The sequence below is a fragment of the Pseudophryne corroboree genome, chromosome 1 (genome assembly GCF_028390025.1).
Source record: "Pseudophryne corroboree isolate aPseCor3 chromosome 1, aPseCor3.hap2, whole genome shotgun sequence".
Classification (NCBI taxonomy): Eukaryota; Metazoa; Chordata; class Amphibia; order Anura; family Myobatrachidae; genus Pseudophryne; species Pseudophryne corroboree.
In genome coordinates this window covers 1202242321-1202264052 of record NC_086444.1, presented here as the reverse complement: position 1 = coordinate 1202264052, position 21732 = coordinate 1202242321, and the positions used below count along the sequence as shown (strand labels likewise).

Genomic DNA, 21732 nt, shown 5'->3' with positions numbered 1-21732 from the left:
TATATAAGGTTATCCCTGTATATATATAGCGCTCTGGTGTGTGCTGGCAAACTCTCCCTCTGTCTCCCCAAAGGGCTAGTGGGGTCCTGTCCTCTATCAGAGCATTCCCTGTGTGTGTGCTGTATGTCGGTACTTTTGTGTCGACATGTATGAGGAGAAAAATGATGTGGAGACGGAGCAGATTGCCTGTAATAGTGATGTCACCCCCTAGGGGGTCGACACCTGAGTGGATGAACTGTTGGAAGGAATTACGTGACAGTGTCAGCTCTGTATAAAAGACAGTGGTTGACATGAGACAGCCGGCTACTCAGCTTGTGCCTGTCCAGACGTCTCTTAGGCCGTCAGGGGCTCTAAAGCGCCCGTTACCTCAGATGGCAGATATAGACGCCGACACGGATACTGACTCCAGTGTCGACGGTGAAGAGACGAATGTGACTTCCAGTAGGGCCACACGTTACATGATTGAGGCAATGAAAAATGTTTTACACATTTCTGATAATACGAGTACCACCAAAAAAGGGGTATTATGTTCGGTGAGGAAAAACTACCTGTAGTTTTCCTGAATCTGAGAAATTAAATGAGGTGTGTGATGATGCGTGGGTTTCCCCCGATAAGAACGGATAATTTCTAAAATGTTATTGGCATTATATCCTTTCCCGCCAGAGGTTAGGGTGCGTTGGGAAACACCCCCTAGGGGGGATAAAGCGCTCACACGCTTGTAAGGGCTCTACCTTCGCCTGAGATGGCCGCCCTTAAGGATCCTGCTGATAGAAAGCAGGAGGGTATCCTAAAAGGTATTTACACACATACTGGTGTTATACTGCGACCAGCAATCGCCTCAGCCTGGATGTGCAGTGCTGGGTTGGCGTGGTCGGATTCCCTGACTGAAAATATTGATACCCTAGATAGGGACAGTATATTTTTGCCTATAGAGCATTTAAAAGATGCATTTTTATATATGCGTGATGCACAGCGGAATATTTGCCGACTGGCATCAAGTCTAAGCGCGTTGTCCATTTCTACCAGTAGAGGGTTATGGACACGTCAGTGGTCAGGTGATGCGTATTCCAAACGGCATTTGGAAGTATTGCTTTATTAAGGGAGGAGTTATTTGGGGTCGGTCTTTCAGACCTGGTGGCCACGGCAACAGCTGGAAATTCCACGTTTGTACCCCAGGTCGCCTCTCAACATGAGAAGACGCCGTATTATCAGGCGCAGTCTTTTCGTGGACAAGCGGGCAAAAGGTTCCTCATTTCTGCCCCGTGACAGAGGGAGAGGAAAAAGGCTGCAGAAATCAGCCAGTTCCCAGGAACAGAAACCCTCTCCCGCCTCTGCCAAGCCCTCAGTATACGCTGGGGCTTTACAAGCAGAATCAGGCTCGGTGGGGGGCCCGTCTCAATGAATTTCAGCGCGCAGTGGGCTCACTCGCAAGTAGACCCCTGGATCCTTCAGGTGATATCTCAGGGGTACAAATTAGAATTCGAGACGTCTCCCCCTCGCCGTTTCCTAAAGTCGGCTTTACCGATGTCTCCTTCTGACAGGGAGACAGTTTTGGAAGCCATTCACAAGCTGTATTCCCAGCAGGTGATAATCAAGATACCCCTCCTGCAACAGGGAACGGGGTATTATTCCACACTGTTGTGGTACCGAAGCCGGACGGCTCGGTGAGACCGATTCTAAATCTAAAATCTTTGAACACTTACGTACAGAGGTTCAAATTCAAGATTGAGTCACTCAGAGCAGTGATTGCGAACCTGGAAGAAGGGGACTACATGATGTCTCGGGACATCAAGGATGCTTACCTTCATGTCAAAATTTACCCTTCTCACCAAGGGTACCTCAGGTTTATGGTACAGAAATGTCACTATCAGTTCAGACGCTGCCGTATGGATGGTACACGGCACCCCGGGTCTTTACCAAGGTAATGGCCGAAATGATGATATTCCTTCGAAGGAAGTGAATTTTAGTTATCCCTTCCTTGGACAATTCCCTGATAAGGGTAAGATTCAGGGAACAGTTGGAGGTCGGTGTAGCACTATCTCAGGTAGTGTTGCGGCAGCACGATTGGATTCTCAATATTCCAAAATCGCACCTGGTTCCGACGACGTGTCTTCTGTTCCTAGGGATGATCCTGGACACAGTCCAGAAAAAGGTGTTTCTCCCGGGGAGTTATCCGAGCTAGTCAGGAACCTCCTAAAACCGAGCCAAGTCTCAGTGCATCAATGCACAAGGGTTCTGGGTAAAATGGTGGCTTCCTACGAAGCAATCCCATTCGGCAGATTCCACGCAAGAACTTTCCAGTGGGACCTGCTGGACAAATGGTCCGGATCGCATCTTCAGATGCATCAGCGGATAACCCTGTCACCAAGGACAAGGGTGTCCCTCCTGTGGTGGTTGCAGAGTGCTCATCTTCTAGAGGGCCGCAGATTAGGCATTCAGGACTGGGTCCTGGTGACCACGGATGCCAGCCTGCGAGGCTGGGGAGCAGTCACACAGGGAAGGAATATCCAGGGCTTATGGTCAAGCCTGGAGACATCACTTCACATAAATATCCTGAAGCTAAGGGACATTTACAATGCTCTAAGCTTAGCAAGACCTCTGCTTCAAGGTCAGCCGGTGTTGATCCAGTCGGACAACATCACGGCAGTCACCCACGTAAACAGACAGGGTGGCACAAGAAGCAGGAGGGCAATGGCAGAAGCTGCAAGGATTCTTCGCTGGGCGGAAAATCATGTGATAGCACTGTCAGCAGTATTCATTCCGGGAGTGGACAACTGGGAAGCAGACTTCCTCAGCACGACCTCCACCCGGGAGAGTGGGGACTTCACCCAGAAGTCTTCCACATGATTAAAAACTCGACAGGTATTGCGCCAGGTCCATGGACCCTCAGGCAATAAGCTGTAGACGCTCTGGTAACACCGTGGGTGTACCAGTCAGGGTATGTGTTCCCTCCTCTGCCTCTCATACCCAAGGTACTGAGATTGATAAGATGGAGAGGAGTAAGCACTATATTCGTGGTTCCGGATTGGCCAAGAAGGACTTGGTAACCGGAACTTCAAGAGATGCTCACGGAGGATCCGTGGCCTCTACCTCTAAGAAGGGACCTGCTCCAGCAAGGACCCTGTCTGTTCCAAGACTTACCGCGGCTGCGTTTGACGGCATGGCGGTTGAACGCCGGATCCTGAAGGAAAAAAGGCATTCCGGATGAAGTCATCCCTATCCTGATCAAAGCCAGGAAGGATGTAACCGCAAAAACATTATCACCGCAATTGGCGAAAATATGTTGCGTGGTGCGAGGCCAGTAAGGCCCGACGGAGGAAATTCAACTGGGTCGATTCCTACATTTCCTGCAAACAGGAGTGTCTATGGGCCTGAAATTGGGGTCCATTAAGGTTTAAATTTCGGCCCTGTCAATTTTCTTCCAAAAAGAACTAGCTTCAGTCCCTGAAGTTCAGACGTTTGTAAAAGGGGTACTGCATATACAGCCTCCTTTTGTGCCTCCAGTGGCACTTTGGGATCTCAATGTAGTTTTGGGTTCCAAAAGTCACATTGGTTTGAACCACTTAAATCTGTGGAGTTAAAATATCTCACATGGAAAGTGGTCATGCTGTTGGCCCTGGCCTGGGCCAGGCGCGTGTCAGAATTGGCGGCTTTATCCTGAAAAAGCCCTTATCTGATTTTCCATTCGGACAGGGCGGAATTGAGGACTCGTCCTCAGTTTCTCCCCAAGGTGGTTTCAGCGTCTCACCTGAACCAACCTATTGGTGGTGCCTGCGGCTACTAGGGACTTGGAGGCCTCCAAGTTGCTAGACGTTGTCAGTGCCCTGAAAATATATGTTTCCAGGACGGCTGGAGTCAGGAAATCTGACTCGCTGTTTATCCTGTGTGCACCCAACAAGCTGGGTGCTCCTGCTTCTAAGCAGACTATTGCTCGTTGGATTTGTAGTACAATTCAGCTTGCACATTCTGTGGCAGGCCTGCCACAGCCAAAAATCTGTAAATGCCCACTCCACAAGGAAGGTGGGCTCATCTTGGGCGGCTGCCCGAGGGGTCTCGGCTTTACAACTTTGCCGAGCAGCTACTTGGTCAGGAGCAAATACGTTTGTAAAATTCTACAAAATGGATATCCTGGCTGAGGAGGACCTGGAGTTCTCTCATTTGGTGCTGCAGAGTCATCCGCACTCTCCCGCCCGTTTGGGAGCTTTGGTATAATCCCCATGGTCCTTACGGAGTCCCCAGCATCCACTTAGGACGTTAGAGAAAATAAGAATTTACTTACCGATAATTCTATTTCTCATAGTCCGTAGTGGATGCTGGGCGCCCATCCCAAGTGCGGATTGTCTGCAATACTTGTACATAGTTATTGTTACAAAAATCGGGTTATTATTGTTGTGAGCCATCTTTCAGAGGCTCCTCTGTTATCATGCTGTTAACTGGGTTCAGATCACAGGTTATACGGTGTGATTGATGTGGCTGGTATGAGTCTTACCCGGGATTCAAAATCCTTCCTTATTGTGTACGCTCGTCCGGGCACAGTATCCTAACTGAGGCTTGGAGGAGGGTCATGGGGGGAGGAGCCAGTGCACACCAGATAGTCCTAAAGCTTTCTTTAGATGTGCCCAGTCTCCTGCGGAGCCGCTATTCCCCATGGTCCTTACGGAGTCCCCAGCATCCACTACGGACTATGAGAAATAGAATTATCGGTAAGTAAATTCTTATTTTTTAGGCTGAAATCGGCATGTGTGTATGGGGGCAATATTGGTGAACAATGACCGATGCACACTCCCGCACACCGTTCAGCGATCACCAATATTTAGCTGACATGCAGCTCAACCCGTCAATGTCGGGCTGAGCTGCATGTTCGGGAATGCCAGCGGTGACGTCACTGAACGTTATTATTCAACGATAACGTTCAGTGTATATGCACTATATCGTTGAGCACTATATTGTTCAACAATAAAATCGTCCGTCGCAGGAATTCCACAATACGGGTAGTATGTGCCCGCCTATACACCAGCCAATCTCAGGTGGCTGGTGTATAGTAGACGTCCAATCTCAGGTGGCTGGGGTATAGCAGACGTCCAATCTCTGTTGGCTGGTGTATAGCAGACGTCCAATCTCTGGTGTATGGTAGATGTCCAATCTTAGGTGGCTGGGGTATAGCAGACGTCCAATCTCAGGTGGCTGGAGTATAGCAGACATCCAAGTTCTGGTGACTGGTGTATAGCAGATGTCCACTCTCTGGTGGCTGGTGTATAGCAGACGTCCAATCTCTGGTGGCTGGTGTATAGCAGACGTCCAATCTCTGGTGGCTGGTGTATAGCAGATGTCCACTCTCTGGTGGCTGGTGTATAGCAGATGTCCACTCTCAGGTGGCTGGGGTATAGCAGATGTCCAATCTCATGTGGCTGGAGTATAGCAGACATCCAAGTTCTGGTGACTGGTGTATAGCAGATGTCCACTCTCTGGTGGCTGGTGTATAGCAGATGTCCAATCTCTGGTGGCTGGTGTATAGCAGACGTCCAATCTCTGGTGGCTGGTGTATAGCAGACGTCCAATATCTGGTGGCTGGTGTATAGCAGACGTCCAATCTCTGGTGGCTGGTGTATAGCAGATGTCCACTCTCTGGTGGCTGGTTTATAGCAGATGTCCACTCTCTGGTGGCTGATATACAGTAGGTGTCCAATCTCTGGTGGCTGGGGTATGGCAAATGTTCAATCTCAGGTGGCTGGTGTATAGCAGATGTCCAATCTCTAGTGGCTGATATACAGATGTCCAATCTCTGGTGGCTGGTGTGTGGCAGATGTCCAGATATACAGCATGGGAGTCCTCTTGTAGCTGTGAGCAATATAATTCAAGAAATTAGATGGTGGTGGCAGTACGGGTATCATCACAAAGCTTCAGTGGTGCAGATAGCATCGGCTGTACTACAGTAAGTGCTTTTCTCTCTTTGATAAATGCCTGATGGTCAGCAGACGGTCGAATATCAAAGTTGTAACATTGTTTTATACAGTTCTTCCCTTTCTGCTTATGGGAAACCTAAACAGAGCCTGTCCTTCATTTCACCTCAACTAAAACTGGAATTAACATTGTATCAAGAACGTCGTCACTTGGAAGGTGAACTGTAATGGAATTTTCTACTTTGTGTAGAGACTGTACCTCAATGATCCTCAAACTACACAGATGGATAACTCCTGTACGCTGTACTGCCACAATGGAGGCAGCTGATATGTCAGATAGACCACACTTGTGGGCAGAATGGTGCCAACCGAGGTGGAGGGGCAGACGGTACAACAGGGGTTCTGTATTCCTAGAAATGGGCAGTGTATGGGTGGCTAAGGGCAAAAGTTGTCCAGATTGGAAAAGATTGGCGGTACGGTTCAGTGTATCAGCTTACTGTAAAATAGTGATGTCGGTGAGGCATGGGGTACTTTGTTTTGCGTGCCTCAGTGACTGGGCCCTAAATAGCTCTGTTAATGACTAAGAATATAGCTACACATGAAAGACTACAGTGACTAGGTTACAGGTGCGCTTTAATATGCAGTATCTAGGACTAGGGATCCATCCAGGCTGTCCAGCTCCTGGTCTCCTAGCACTGTGATAAATCACCAATCCCGGTTCCTAGGAGCAATCAGACACAGTTTAAAAGAGAAGGTATAAACGCCCACTGAAGTAATTGGCATAGTTCTCACTCGGCACTGTTCTGTCTCCAGCAGTGACGTGCAGTGAGGTCAGACGCTGGGGAGGCACTGCCAGCTAACCAAACACCACCACCGCCACCCCACCCCCCCCCTTAGAGAAAAAAAAAGTGTAGTCCCACACACATCACTAAAACCAGCACTAGGCTGAACCAGCCAGGGGGGTAATGCTATAGCAGGGGAGACACTCAGTGTGGGGTCCCCCTGCCATAACATTAAAGAACCCCCCCAAGCCAGTCAGCCCAGAGCTGGAATTCCTCGGAAAGTGGGGCCCCCAGAAAATAAAACTGGGGTCCCCCCTCCCGAGTAACAACCAGCACTGGGCTGAAAGCCCAGTGCTATGCCCCGCACACCTGGTGGCGGTGGGTGCGGGGTTCATGGCAGGATAATATTGTTCTTTACAGGCGGCCTACAGGTCCCAGCATGGCTGCCCCGGCATGCCGGCACTAGGAGAACCACAAGTGCCAGCATGCCCGGACATAAAGGGCCCGCTGATACCTGTAGTCCGACTGTAAAGAAAATATTAAAATAAATGACACCACACGTTTAAAAAAAAAAAAAAAGTTTTTTATTATTCAGGGTCTTCACCTGGGAGGCGGCGGCCTTTTAAGTTCTTATGCGTAGCCGCCGCCTTCCCAGGGCTTCCGGCGTTTTCACCTGGGAGGCGGCGGCCTTTAAGCTCTTTTGCGTGGCCACCGCCTTCCCAGGGCTTCTGGCGTCTTCACCTGGGAGGCGGCAGCCTTTAAGCTCTTTTGCATGGCCGCCGCCTCCCCAGGGCTTCCGGCATCTTCACCTGGTGGGCAGCAGCTGTTAAGCTCTTTTGCATAGCCGCTGCCCAGCCAGGACTTCCGGCATCTTCTATCTTCTGGAGCTCTTCACTGCTCATCCTCTGCCGTCGGACTGATGCCATTGCCTCGCGCTGACTTATATAAGTTAGCCAGAGGGGGCGTGGCGATGATTGGCTGGGCGCCATTTTTTAAACTGGTACCGCTCCGCTACCAAACTCTGCAGAATGGCAGGCAGGGATCACTATGGCTACCTCCGCCGGGTCCCACTCCACCGCGTCCCGCTGCCAATGTCGCCCGCACCTGCGCCGCTTCTTGCCGCCTCTGAAACCCGCACCTCCGCCGCGCCCACAGTGATGACAGAGGATCCAGTGACAGATCCGCTGGCCAATCACTGACAGGGATGTGCTTTCATGGGTTGAAAGCACGTCCCTGTAGCAAAGTGGCACTTTAGTACGTGCCGCTTTGTAATAGGTTTTGAATGGGCTTTTACAGCCCGTGGCTTGACCCCCCCCCCACCCCCCCCACAATCCTGCCCTTATCCACCAGAATATGTGTCATAAGTATCTTCTTTATATTATTTTAATCATTGATGACAGGGGAGGCACTGCCTGCCCTGACTGCACATCCCTGGTCTCCAGGGAGTGTGTTCCACTTCAGTCATTATCCTTCGGCGAAGCCTCTGCTGCCAATATGAAGCACCTCACTAAAGGCCACGGCAGCTGAAACGTTCCGCATGATAGTGCTGAGCTCGTTAGCATTTAGTAGATCTTATTTAATGGGAAATAAATGGTGGTAAGAGGTGACTTTTATATCTAAGTGTTATCTGCTAAGCATTACATCACAGAAAGCGTTCTATATCACTCATGTGGCACACTTACCAATGTCACCCTCTACTTACCAGCCATGTATCTTACCGATGTCACTCTCTACTTACTGGCCATATATCAGGGGCGTAGCTACCATAGGTGCAGGCAGTGCAGCAGCTATGGGGCCCAGAGGTGAGAGGGGCCACCTTCCCTGTCACAGTTACATGTGTTATATACAGGGGCGTAGCTACCATAGGTGCAGGGAGTGCAGCTGCTATGGGGCCCAGAGCTGAGAGGGGCCACCTTCCCTGTCACAGTTACATGTGTTATATACAGGGGCGTAGCTACCATAGGTGCAGGGAGTGCAGCTGCTATGGGGCCCAGAGCTGAGAGGGGCCACCTTCCCTGTCACAGTTACATGTGTTATATACAGGGGCGTAGCTACCATAGGTGCAGGGAGTGCAGCTGCTATGGGGCCCAGAGCTGAGAGGGGCCACCTTCCCTGTCACAGTTACATGTGTTATATACAGGGGCGTAGCTACCATAGGTGCAGGGAGTGCAGCTGCTATGGGGCCCAGAGCTGAGAGGAACCACCTTCCCTGTCACAGTTACATGTGTTATATACAGGGGCGTAGCTACCATAGGTGCAGGGAGTGCAGCTGCTATGGGGCCCAGATCTGAGAGAGGACACCTTCCCTGTCATAGTTACATGTGTTATTTACATTTATCACCATTGGGTGGTATGTAGGGGTCCTTTCAAACTTTTTCCTTGGGGCCTGCAATATATCTAGTTATGCCCCTGGACCTGCTCATTGTAGTGTGGTATAAAATGAACTGGAGGGCATGTTAATGTTATATAATATGAACCAGGGCTCTGTAATGAGGCACAATATGAATGGGGAGCACTATATATCATAATGTGAATTGGGGGTACTGTGGGGCATAATGTGAATTGGGGGTACTGTGTGGCATAATGTGTACTGGCAGCTCTGAAATGTGACATAGGGGGAACATAAGCATTACTGCGATTCATAAAAGAATCTAGGGCACTACTATGGGGCATAACATTAAATAAGTCTCTACTATGGTTCAGAAAATTAACTAGGGCACTATTATAGGGCATGACAATAACAACTTGTGCCGCGGCGGGCGCCCAGTGCGGTTGCTGCCCCAAGAAACGGCCCTGCACACGGCAGAGATACAATGTAGCGCCTATGCGCTCCATTGTATCCAATGGTGGGAACTTTGCGGCCAGCGGTGAGGTTACTTTCGATCAACCGCTGACCGCAAAGTTCCCACCATTGGATACAATGGAGCGCATAGGCGCTACATTGTATCTCTGCCGTGTGCAGCCTCACAGACACTACAGGAGCACACAGCCAATCATGAGAGTGCCACGACGTGGCGCTCCCTGATTGGCTGAAGGGACCCTCTTTGACAGGAGTCAGGGGGGGTCCTGGCAGTCGGGGAAAGGGGTCCCATGTGTAAACATGGGACCCCTTTCAGTGCGTGGTCGGGTTTCTGTTTTTTTGTTTTTTTTTCAAAGTACGTGGATTATACAAAGAACAGAAGATACACTGGATTATGTGAGTATAATTTTTTTCACAGGTACCCCGAGGATTCTACATGGAGAAGAGGACCGAGCCTCGTGTGAACATAGGTAAGTATGTATGTTTGGAGGTGTGCATGTATGTAATAAAGTTATACTGTCACGGTGTGTGTGTCCTGTTTTTTGTTGGGTATTTTTTTAGTAGTAGTACTACAGGTACCAGCGGGCCCGGTTTTCCACCGCATGCTGGTACTTGTGGTTCTGGGATTTGTAGTACTGCTACTAAAAACAATATTCTAATTTTTTTCACAAGGCTATCAGCCCCCCATCCGCCGCCCTTGGATGGGGGGGACAGCCTCGGGATTCACCCCTGGCCCTTGGGTGGCTGGAGGGGGGACCCCTTGATTTAAGGGGTTCCCACTCCCCTAGGGTACCCGGCCAGGGGTGACTAGTTGGGTATGTAATGCCAGGGCCGCCGAGACCACATTAAAAGTGTCCCCCGGCTGTGGCATTATGTACCTGGCTATTGGAGCCCGGTGCTGGTTTAGAAAATACGGGGGAGCCCTACACTTTTTGTCCCCCGTATTTTTTGAACCAGGACCAGGCGCAGAGCCCGGTGCTGGTTGATGAAATATGGGGGAACCCCTGTCATTTTTCCCCCCATATTTTGTCAACCAGGACCGGCTCAAAGAGCCCGAGGCTGGTTTTGCTTAGGAGGGGGGGACCCCACGCATTTTTTTTTCTTCAAAATTTAACACTTTACCACCCCTTACCACTGATAAACATGCACGGATCTCACGGATCCGTGCATGCCTATCAGAACACGGTAAAAAAAAGCAGGTCTATTTTAAAACTGCTTTTTTTTACGATTTGTATTTATTCACGGCAGTGTTTGTGAAATACAAATTTTAGTAAATGACCGAGTTCTATCAAATAACAGGCGTATTTGACCGATGGTGTATTCATTCGTATTTTTTTTCTTTGACTTCAAAAAAAATACGAATGCCCTCATCACTGCCGAGATTTTAGTTTAGTAAATTACCGAGTTGACACTTAGAAGAAAAAACGCAAAATCGGTCAAAATCGGGACCTTAGTAAATATACCCCAATGTGTAAAATGGGGACACCTGCCGTAATGTGTGAAATGGGGACTCTTGCCTGCCGTAGTGTGGGGATTTAATGTCTCAAGGGCATTGCGGTGTGTGACATAATATGGTGCAGGGGGCATTACTGTGTGGGGCTTAATATGGTAGAAATTTTTTTTCCTGTGGTGGTCGTGATCTGTTGGAGCAGGGTCAAAAACTGGATTGCGAGGTAGTCTTTTCAGACGAGGCCATGCCCATTTAGATGAGGCCACACCCCCTTAACGAGTGCGCGCGCAAGTTGTTGTTTTTTATCTAGGTGTGTGTGTGTGTGGGGGGGGCATTTTTTTATATCATAGGGGGGCGCATTTTTAAATCTCGCACTTGGAGCCAAATTGGCTAGAAACAGCCCTGCTTAAAAGCAATATATTGCACAGAGATCACCTACCAGTTACCAGTCATATACTATACAGAGATCACACAGTACTTAGTATCATGATGATGTCACACTCTAGTTACCGGCCGTACATCATACAGAGATCGCCCTCTAGTCACCAGCTATAGATCACACAGAGATCACCCTCTAGTTACCGGACGTACATCACACAGAAATCGCCCTCTAGTTACCGGCCGTACATCATACAGAGATCGCCCTCTAGTTACCAGCTATAGATCACACAGAGATCACCCTCTAGTTACCGGCCGTACATCACACAGAGATCACCCTCTAGTTACCGGCCGTACATCACACAGAGATCAGCCTCCGGTTACCGGCCGTACATCATACAGAGATCAGCCTCTAGTTATCAGTCATTTATACATGAGCGGGACCTACTCTGCTGCATACTGTACTTTTGAAAAAGCTGTTAAGGGACATTGTGAAAGTCATTCCTGTAAGTGCGGACGTGTGCTGCTACATCTGAGAGGTGTGTCATAAACACGGCTAACATCCACATGTAAATAAGCCCCAGAGCAGGTAGTTTTATCACAGCCTTTGTACTTGTTATATTTTTCGGGTTAACTTACCACCTCTCCCGATTGTCAAAGACACTCCCTGAAATATTACCAATCACCCTGACTCCCTGACGCGTATAGTAATCTCCCTGATTGCACATTATTTGGCTGTTATATTCTTGGGAAACAAAAAAGAAAGTCATATATGTAGCTATGCTAATCGTTGTTACATCTGCCGTTTACGCGGGCACACCTAGCCGCGCCGAACTGTGTCGATTGTCGCCCCCATTAATGCAAATGGAGCACGCCTGCACGCCTTAGACGGTCACGCAGCTGCGGGCACCCAGCGTGAATGCGCTTAGATGTAGCGACGATGGGCCTAATTCAGACCTGTTCGCTTGCTAGGGTTTTTTTGCTGTCCTGCGTTCGCATAGTCGCCGCCCATAGGGGAGTGTATTTTCGCTTTGGAAGTGTGTGATCACATGTGTAGCAGAGCTGTACAAACACATCTTGTGCAGTCTCTGCGCAGCCCAGGACTTACTCAGCCGCTGCGATCACTTCAGCCTGTCCGGGACCGGAACTGACGTCAGGAACCCTCCCTGCAAATGCATGGACACGCCTGCGTTTTTCCAACTACTCCCTGAAAACGGTCAGTTGACACCCACAAACGCCCTCTTCCTGTCAATCTCCTTGCGATCGCCCGTGTGAATTGATCCTTCGCACAAACCCATCGCTGAGCGGCGATCCGTTTTGTAGCTGTGCGATGCGCCTGCACATTGCAGTGCATACACCTGCGCAGTTTGTGTCTGATCGCCCGCTGTGTGAAAACGCACAGCAGCAATCAGGTCTGAATCGGCCCCAAAGTAGGGAAGCCTCCTGCCGGCACAGCGAGGGCCGCTGCCATCTTTTTGATCGGAGCGGCTGCGTGTGACGCAGCCGCCCCCATCACGCCCACGCCATGCCCCCCGTTTGACTGCCGCTGCCCCCGTTTTCCTGACACCGCCCCCCCCCCCCCCCCCCCCCGCAACGCTCTGTCCCCACCTAGGAAACGGAGTGTTGCCGCCCTCCTCCCACCCCCGTCAATCATACAGAGGCGTTCACATTTAGAGTAAATGCGGGTTCATGCGCATGAGCCTGCATCATCATCGGTATCCGTTCACATGGTCGACCATGTTATGGTCGACAGTCATTAGGTCGACCACTATTGGTCGACATTGACATGGTCGACATGGACACATGGTCGACACATGAAAATGGTCGACACATGAAAGGTCGACACATGAAAACGTCGACATGAGTTTTTTAACTTTTTTTTCTTTTGGGGAACTTTTCCATACTTTACGATCCACATGGACTACGATTGGAACGGTAAAGTGTGCCGAGCGAAGCGGTAGCGGAGCGAAGGCACCATGCCCGAAGCATGGCGAGCGAAGCAAACCATGTGAGGGGACGCGGTGCACTAATTGGGGTTCCCAGTCACTTTACGCAAAAAAGACACCAAAAAAAGTTTAAAAAAACTCATGTCGACCTTTTCATATGTTGACATTTCATGTGTCGACCATGTTCATGTGTCGACCATGTGTCCACGTCGACCATGTCAATGTCGACCAATAGTGGTCGACCTAATGACTGTCGACCATACATGGTCGACCATTCATACCGGAACCATCATCATCGTATTATTTGCAGTTGGATCGCAAGTTGCGATCCAACCTGATTAGGGTCCTTAGTTAGGATTTATACTGTACATGTCATGTCTTCTTTTTTGTATGAATTAAATGCTTAGGGTCCAGTGCTTTAGAAATGGTGGCTTTCTAAAATTAGATGACGATGATCAGAAGTCCCTTTAAAAAAAAAAAAAAAGAGTCCTTACTATAAACACTCTCGGTATCCGCTTACTATTGCCGGTAATTACCTCTATGGAGCAGCTTGCTATTGATGGTCTTACTTGAGTTTTCCACTTTGTCTTTGTTGCGAATCAAGTGGGAATAAATCTTCTTTAGAAATGTGAAAATAATATAATTATGTTAAAAACAAGATCAATCTCTAACCTGCTCGCTCTCCTACAGGCCTCTAATCAGTTTGGCAGAGATGGAGTTTTTGGTAATAAAGTTACTCTGCTACATTTTAAGTTGACACAGAATCCGCCAAGTTATGAATTCTCTCTCTACGGGAGAGAACGTTCCTCCTAACCTTTCCTTCAACTCGCTTTCATCTGCTGTAATTCCGGAAAACACTTAACTGGGGAAATCTCGTGACTGAGAAATTGATTTTGACAGCATCTAGAGCAAAGGAACATAGGGAGATGGAGAAGGAGGCGAGCCAAAAGTTCACAGCCAAGGCGGGAATCCAAGAGGGGCGAGGGGGGGGGGTGCATGGGTGACTGGGACTTCATATACTGGCAAAGTTGTTAATGAGCGGCAGTGCGTTGGAAGCTGCTGGGTGCCAGTTCTGAGGGAAGCATGCTTGGGCTTGTGTCTTTTGATAAATATTGGACACTAGTTGTAGAACTGTGTCGGAAAAGAATACCTTACTGACGTGTCTGCACTGACCTATTCTCAAATTGCTCCAAATAGCCCCGCTTGGCAGACCTCGGCTAAGCCACGCCATGCGCCCCAACATACAATTTTGTACCGTATGTGGGCCTTATTTGCACCACATTTGCAACAACAGTATAATGCTTACTGTATACCTTGAACTCCATTGAAATAAAATGCTAAGCGCCCAGGACACTGTAAGTGACTTTGGATGTAGCTGCAATGTGATATAGATGCTGACTTAAGATCATACTTGTCTACCCTCCCGGAATGGTCAGGAGGCTCCCGAAAATCGAGTGGCACTCCCAGCCCCCCCGAATGAAGGGCAATTCTCCCGGGAGCCTGCACACACCCATCAGCCAGCCCTCCCAGCTGCTTGTACACCCCCACAGCCGCAGCTTAACCAGTGGGCGGGGAATGGCACGATTCATGCTGAATTGCGTCATTGTAGCCCCGTTCCCTGCTCTACAATGCCGGTAATCTGGTCATTGTAGAGCGGGGGCGATGACGCAATCCCACGCTCCACCCACATACATTGATGCCACACCCCCTGTTGTGCCGTCCTGGCAGCCCTCTCCCGGAGGGGGCAGTCAGAAAGTCGGCAAGTGTGCTTAAGATATAGGTAGAAAAGTCTGAGAATAGCTACCCGTGGCAGAGCGTCTTAGTACCGACATGCGTCCAGTGCCGGTTGGCACCGAAGAAGTGATGAGTGAATGAGGACACCTCTGTACATGCAGTAAATGTGCAATTGATGAGCAGCTTGTCTTATGTAGACTGTATGCATGATTCAGGTTGCTGGGGTTTTGTGTTGATTTCCCTTCATTTAATAACCCTGCAGCTCACATGCTCATACCCTCTCCCCTACCCAATGCTCCTTCTTAATTCTAACAAGTGATTGTAAAGTAGTATTAAAGTATAAAGTGAAATGTATTCATTTGTTGGCAAAGAGTCTTTCACAGAAGTTATCTAGCTAGTGGTTAGCCAATGTATCCACTCAGCTGAATGGTAATTAAATGGTTAAAAATACAACCTACTGTATTAATGTAAATACCCCTACCTACCTCTTCCCACCCACCACCAAAAGGCTGCCATACGCTGGCGCGAGTGCCGATGGTGGGAGCGATGGTGCACCGATGTTAGCATGCCTAGAGCCACCATCCGTGCTACTGCGTACAGGGGCACAGAAAATGGGCATCTCAGGGTTTGTACTCTCTGGCAACACTAGTGCAAGAGGATAAGGCTGAAACTAGCGCTTGCATATTACTGCACATGCGACTCCGCTAGTAGGTGCTAGTGCGGATGCACAGAATAAAGGTGCACACCCTAAATACTAAACACTGCTAATCAGAAAAATTATAATAAATGGTGCAATAGCAATATAACATAATTACATTTGAGGTGCTTAGCATAATTTTGGAACAAAAATATAGGCCCACCAACTGCGAGCAGGTGACTTTACCTGGTGGGTCCCACACAGTAAGGTTCACGTCCAGGGCACGGGACTTCCAAGGCCAGCACAAGCCATCCGCCACAAGGCATCACACTAGTGACAGGTTTAAGTGTTAAAAAAGGGTACATTAGTAAGAAACAGCAGCTACAGTATATGGTGAGAGTGTTACATAGGTGAGAGGTAATAATTACAGTGTTAAAAACTGTTACATTGGTCAAAAAAAACTAAGTGCTAAAAATTTCTAGGTTAAGGGGGTATATTCAATAACTGTCGGAAGCTGCTGTCTTTTCGGAAAGACGGCAGCTTCCGACAGATTTCGGTCGGAAGGGGTTCCGACCTATTGAAAAAATGATTTTTTTTTTCCTGACAAGTGTCGGAAAACACGTGGATCAGCGGAATAGCCGCCGATTTGCGTGCTTCTGTCGGAAATGGGGCCAAATCCGACCGGTTTTGGCCCCCTTTCTGACAAACTCAATCCGACTTGAAAACAAGTCGGGTTGAGGTGAGGAGACAGGGAGTGCTGCGGCAGGCTACGTGGATGTGAGGTACCTTGCCTGGCCGTCCCCCGGCCAGACACCTCTTTCCGTATAGCGCCTCCCCCCAGTGGCAGACATCACTCTCCTCGGGTGCTGGCAGCTTTCCCCGCCACCCGCAGCCATCCAGCTCCCCCCGCCATCACCTGCCACCCTCACCTGCCACCGTCACCTTCCCCCCCTGCCAGCCGCCCCTGTCTGCTCCCCTCGCCACCGCTGTCAGCGCACCCGGCAGCTGACAGTAGTGGCAGAACAGCACCCGGGTACGACCAAATCCGACAATCAGATTTGGCTCAAATCCGACAGTCGGATTTGGCTGGCCATTGAATAGGGGTTGTCGGATCCATTCCGACAAATGCATGCCGGAATAGATCCGACTTTTATTGAATATACCCCTAGGTGTTACAGTATACTGCCCCAGAGCAGCCAGGCCACACCAATCCAGGGGCCCGCTAGTGCAGCTGCAGTAATGTCCAAGGCAAATCCTCATATTTCTGTTACAGACCGTTACATTGCATAAATAGTATTGTGTCCTCATGTGGTAAATCTTCTTTATGTTTGCTTTATAGTGCCATTAAGTCACATCGACCACCTTCGCCTGTGCTGCCATGGCAAAACTAGAGTCCAGACCTGTCCTTAGTGACCCAGCGTACCAGAGCCAGGAGTCCTTCCACTCGTTCACCAGCCGGTCTTCCGCTGACATTCCCTCCCAGGGCACTATGGGCAGCGTAGGCAGTGGAGTGGCCAATGACCAAGAGTTTGCCATGAAGAGCGTGGGAACCAGGACTCAAAACAGCCTAAAGCAGAACGACAGCTTCAGAAATGGCTACTCAAACCGGTACTCGGGGGAAGAGAAGGCCTACAAGTCGGAGAAAAACTCCATGTACATAAATGGGGAACAGCGCAAGAGCGAAAAGGTAAAAGATGTAGCAGTGAAACACAGCTGGGCGCTGCCCACAACAGTCTCTTCCATGCCCCAGATGGCATTCTCTAGCCTCTGGGAATAGATGGGTTCCCATCTCACCCTACATTTCCGGGAGGAGTGCATGTAGGGCCACATGTGGATTGGTGGGAACCAGTGGTCGCTGCAGAGGTGGTGCTGCAGCGCAGTCCAAAGCTCAAATAGAGGAGCCACACCAACTGTCAGTGAGTCAGTTTGGGATGACAGTTGGTGGCAGTTGGAGCGGCTCCCCTATTTGAACTTTGGACTGCAGCCCTTCCTCTGGAGCCGCCAGTGGACTGGGAATGCCACGTGGCTCCATGACCTAGAACCACATTGCTGTAGGTCCGTCACTCTGTTTAGACTGTACTGTATATCACCATTTTATTACACAATATGGTCTCATGATTTGGTATACATTTTACTCGCCTAAAACTTTGATGAATCAGGCTGAATTATTTCCGTGTACAGTATGTAGTGTATAAAGCTAGGATAGAGATTCCCAGGACACGTCTCTGAGTCACGGCAACAGCCTGGATGTGTCACGCAATGAGTCAAAATAAACTAAATTGAAGACGTGCCATTAGGCTTATGCGCTGACTATACGGCAATTGTAATGAAAACAAATTAGTTCTGATTCACATTGGCTTTCTAGTATTCCTATATGTAGTCATTGTTTGTTATGTTTATCACTATATTTGAACAGTAGTGTGTGACGGAAAAATAAATCAGGTGTTGTGTTTTAGGAATCACCACCTGACCAGTAAGATTGGGACTAGGTGCTAGTTTCATTGAGAGGCAGAAGCATTCCAGGTGTTGGGAGGCCAGTTATTACTTCCAGAAAAGTGACAACTATATGGGTGAGTGCAGGTGGGACACCATAAAGATGAGGAGTCTGTAAGTGAAGTTGTGGACCATGAGTCGCTTTAGAGGCGTAGGATAGGACTACAGTATAACACAGTAGTGGCATATTACCCAGGTCTACCCACCACCTTTTATTACAATATAATCTTACTGTCATTTTACACTAACCACTGGACCTCTCTTGGTCAGTTCTGTGGTCAACCACCGCATCTCTATAGCCCGGGGTTCTAGTTGGTGTGCCACTTTTTTATTTTATTTATTTTGTTCTTTTTTTTTTTTTTACCAGATAAGCTTTAGAGTTATGAGACACCATAAGATATTTATTTACTTGAAAATGGGTTAAGCAGCTGGTTTTTAAGTTGGGCCTCTTATGAGATGAGAAACCACAGATTTCCAGCCTAATCCTGACAGATCAGCAAAAGGTGCTCAGCCACCATCTAATGAGCACTAGCCCAGCAACACGTCTGGTCTGTAACCAGGTGGTTAACCACCTGGGCAGCAACTCTAGCTGGGCTAAAGACCCACATGTCCCCAAAAGCTAGGTGAATGCCCCCCAAACACCAACTGTCTTAGTCACAACTAGCTGTTTCAAAACCTATTTATTAGCTGAAGATGGAAATGCTATTCATTTAAGCACAAAAGATAACTCCTTTTACCCTGTGAAGTTTAATGTATGTAACCAGGATCTTAAAAATTATGCACTATGAACCGAAAAGATATAATTAATGATTAAGTACACCATTTAGCCACAAAAGAGTTGTCTAGATGTCCACATTATCCCTGTAACACCATAACAGAGAATACCATGATCAACACACTTTTAATGTGTTTGTGCTTTCTCTTTTTACAGAGCAATGAACCTTTGGTAAGACCCTCTGCTTTTAAGCCGGTGGTTCCTAAGAATTTTCATTCCATGCAAAACCTATGTCCACCAGGGAACAATGCAGTCACTGAGAACCGGAAATGCTCTGGTCACGGAAACAGCACCAGTCCTGCTGCCTTGAAGAGCAGTTTGGAGAAGACCAGCCATAACAGGTCTTCCAACCAAGTGGGAGGCCTGTCAGATTCTGGTCGTAATTCGCTGACAAGCTTACCAACTTATGGGACTGGCTACAGCCAGCATGTTGGCCCAATGAGTGCGTCAACAAGCCATATAAATCGTATCGGAACTACCTATGTAGAAAAGAACATAGTAGGTTACAATGGAATTTCTACCTCAGATAGTGGACGATCTTCCAGCAAGAGTACTTCCTCTTTCAGCAGACTGAACCATCTCAATGAGACCATACCTTTCCACTCACCCTCGAGTGATGACATTATACAAGACCTAGAGGATCGGCTTTGGGAAAAGGAACAAGAGGTGATACAGATGAAGAGGAACTTGGACAAAAGTGAAGCTGCCATCTTCCAGGTCTTTGAAGAGAAGCAGAAAATCTGGGAGCGTGAAATGGAAGACTTAAGACAGAATTACGCCAACAAGCTGCAGCAAGTGTCGAAGAAAGCACAACGTGCCCAGCAGGCTTTACAGCTTCAGATCTTCAAGCTGCAGCAAGAAAAGAAAAAGTTCCAAGACGACGTTGGCCAGTTGCTTCAGGAAAGGGAGGAACTGGAGAAGAAGTGCCTGGTCTTCAAGAAGGAGCAGTCTGAGTTCCTTCCAAAGATTGAGGAAACCAAGTGGGAGGTAAGATGATAAAGTCCACCTGTCAACTACTCACCTAGGAGGCAGCCATGGACTGGACTGGACTTATATGTAATGAACTTAATATACTATAGATTACCTCCACTGTAGGGATTGCCATCAATGGTTAGTAATTAGCATAGTTTGGCACCAGTGGTTGATGATTTGCCATCGATGGCAGAGATTTCATGGCTCCCCATCACTGATGTCAGACACAGTGAAAGTTTTGAGAGCACAGTGCTTAGTTGTCCCCCAGGCATGCCGCTTATCCCTGCCCCCTTTCACTGATCAACCCACCGCTGTCACTTGTCCCACAGTAGGGATGATCTTCAGTGCTTCTTCAAACCACTTCTGTTCCACTGTATATTGGCATTTGTTGCACTTACAATCTTAGAAGGCAAAAATTAAGTAAATGTATTGGTTTTCATCTGCGGAATTTGGCCTTAAGTGTTACCAATTGATAAGTTTGCAGGATTCAATAAGACAATTTGATTGTAAGCATAAAGAATAAGGAGTCATTTCTGGATCTTGTCTTATATATGCTGGACAATGTTTCTTTCACCAAAGATAGTAATATATGTCATTATGGTGTACCTAACTACAACCATGCCTGATCGTGACAAACAGAATATACATTGCATTTGCTTATACACACCCCATCTTCAGCGTCTCTTATTCATTTGATTCCTTCTCTTTTAGACTTACCTTAGCCAAATATTTAGAACCCAACCCCTGTACCGAGCCCCTCCCACTTCTTCTCATTAGTAAAGCATAATCCGCTATGTGATAGGCTGACAGATTTCTGTTCTCTCAGCTAAAAATAAAAAAGAAGAGATAAATACAGTAATGTGAACAATTTCAACAAAATTAAATAAATGAATCACTCCAAACCATAATTTAAAATGACCAAAAGTTTGAGTCACTTGGTCAACAACTACACGTCGTGTAGTATAATAAATAATGAAACATTTTCCGTGAAATACGAGGCTATAAGCATTCACCTTTACTGTAGCTGAGATGTATCAAACATTTGAGAGAGATAAAGTACCAACCAACCAGCTTTTGCCGACTGTGCTAGAAAAATGTCAGGAGCTGATTGATTGTTACTGCATGTGCTGTATAATATCATTCAACTGGTGGACTTGTAATGGTCATTGAGGGTGTATTATATATGATACACTAAAATGGCAATCAATATATAATAAATATTTATAACATAACTTGTAACACAGATGATGAAAAAGACAAAAAAGAAAGATAACAATAAATTAATCATAATCACCTAGCAAATATATCATGGCAGTATGGGTAAAATACTGTGTTTTCTCTTAGTCAAGGGTCTGCAAATGCTCCATAAGGCTTAAATTAACAATCCATATACCATGGACCTTAAAAGCTTCAGGCTAGCTATTCCAGCATTGATATTCATTTGTCACTACTTATAAATATACAAGTGTCTATCCTATCTGCTGCTGAATAGTGCTGTATGGGGGAACTGAATCGAACCTCAAGTAGAAACAAGGAGATGTTACCTTTTGCAACCATCCAGCTTCTAGCGATCATTTCATAGAATATACTTGTTAAATGATAGCCAAAAGCTGATTGGTTGGTATGGGTAACTTCTTCACTTGTCCTCGTTGTAAGGCTTGATACATCTCCCACTATGTCCTTTATATTCATGAATATATGTACACGCAATGGGAATAGATAGGAATGACAGCAGATGAAGATAACAAAGTCCACTTATTTATCCACTTCCATCCATAATCAGGGGCGCTGAGAGAGATGTGGGGGTGCTCATTACCCGAGCCCCAGCCTGTTGGAGGTACACGGCAGTGGCCTGGGTCAGCTGC

General features: G+C 47.8%; 1 protein-coding gene across 3 annotated transcripts in view; it reads left to right on the top strand.

Moving 5' to 3' along the window:
* Positions 1 to 21732, top strand: part of LZTS3 (leucine zipper tumor suppressor family member 3) — a 229720-nt gene that overhangs the window by 195449 nt on the left and 12539 nt on the right. For all 3 annotated transcript variants that reach the window (XM_063925335.1, XM_063925334.1, XM_063925337.1), the window contains exons 2-3: positions 16967 to 17314; positions 19052 to 19882. In XM_063925335.1, the coding sequence (XP_063781405.1) occupies positions 17006 to 17314; positions 19052 to 19882 (1140 nt within the window). In that variant the 5' untranslated portion in view covers positions 16967 to 17005. The remainder of the gene's footprint in view (positions 1 to 16966; positions 17315 to 19051; positions 19883 to 21732) is intronic.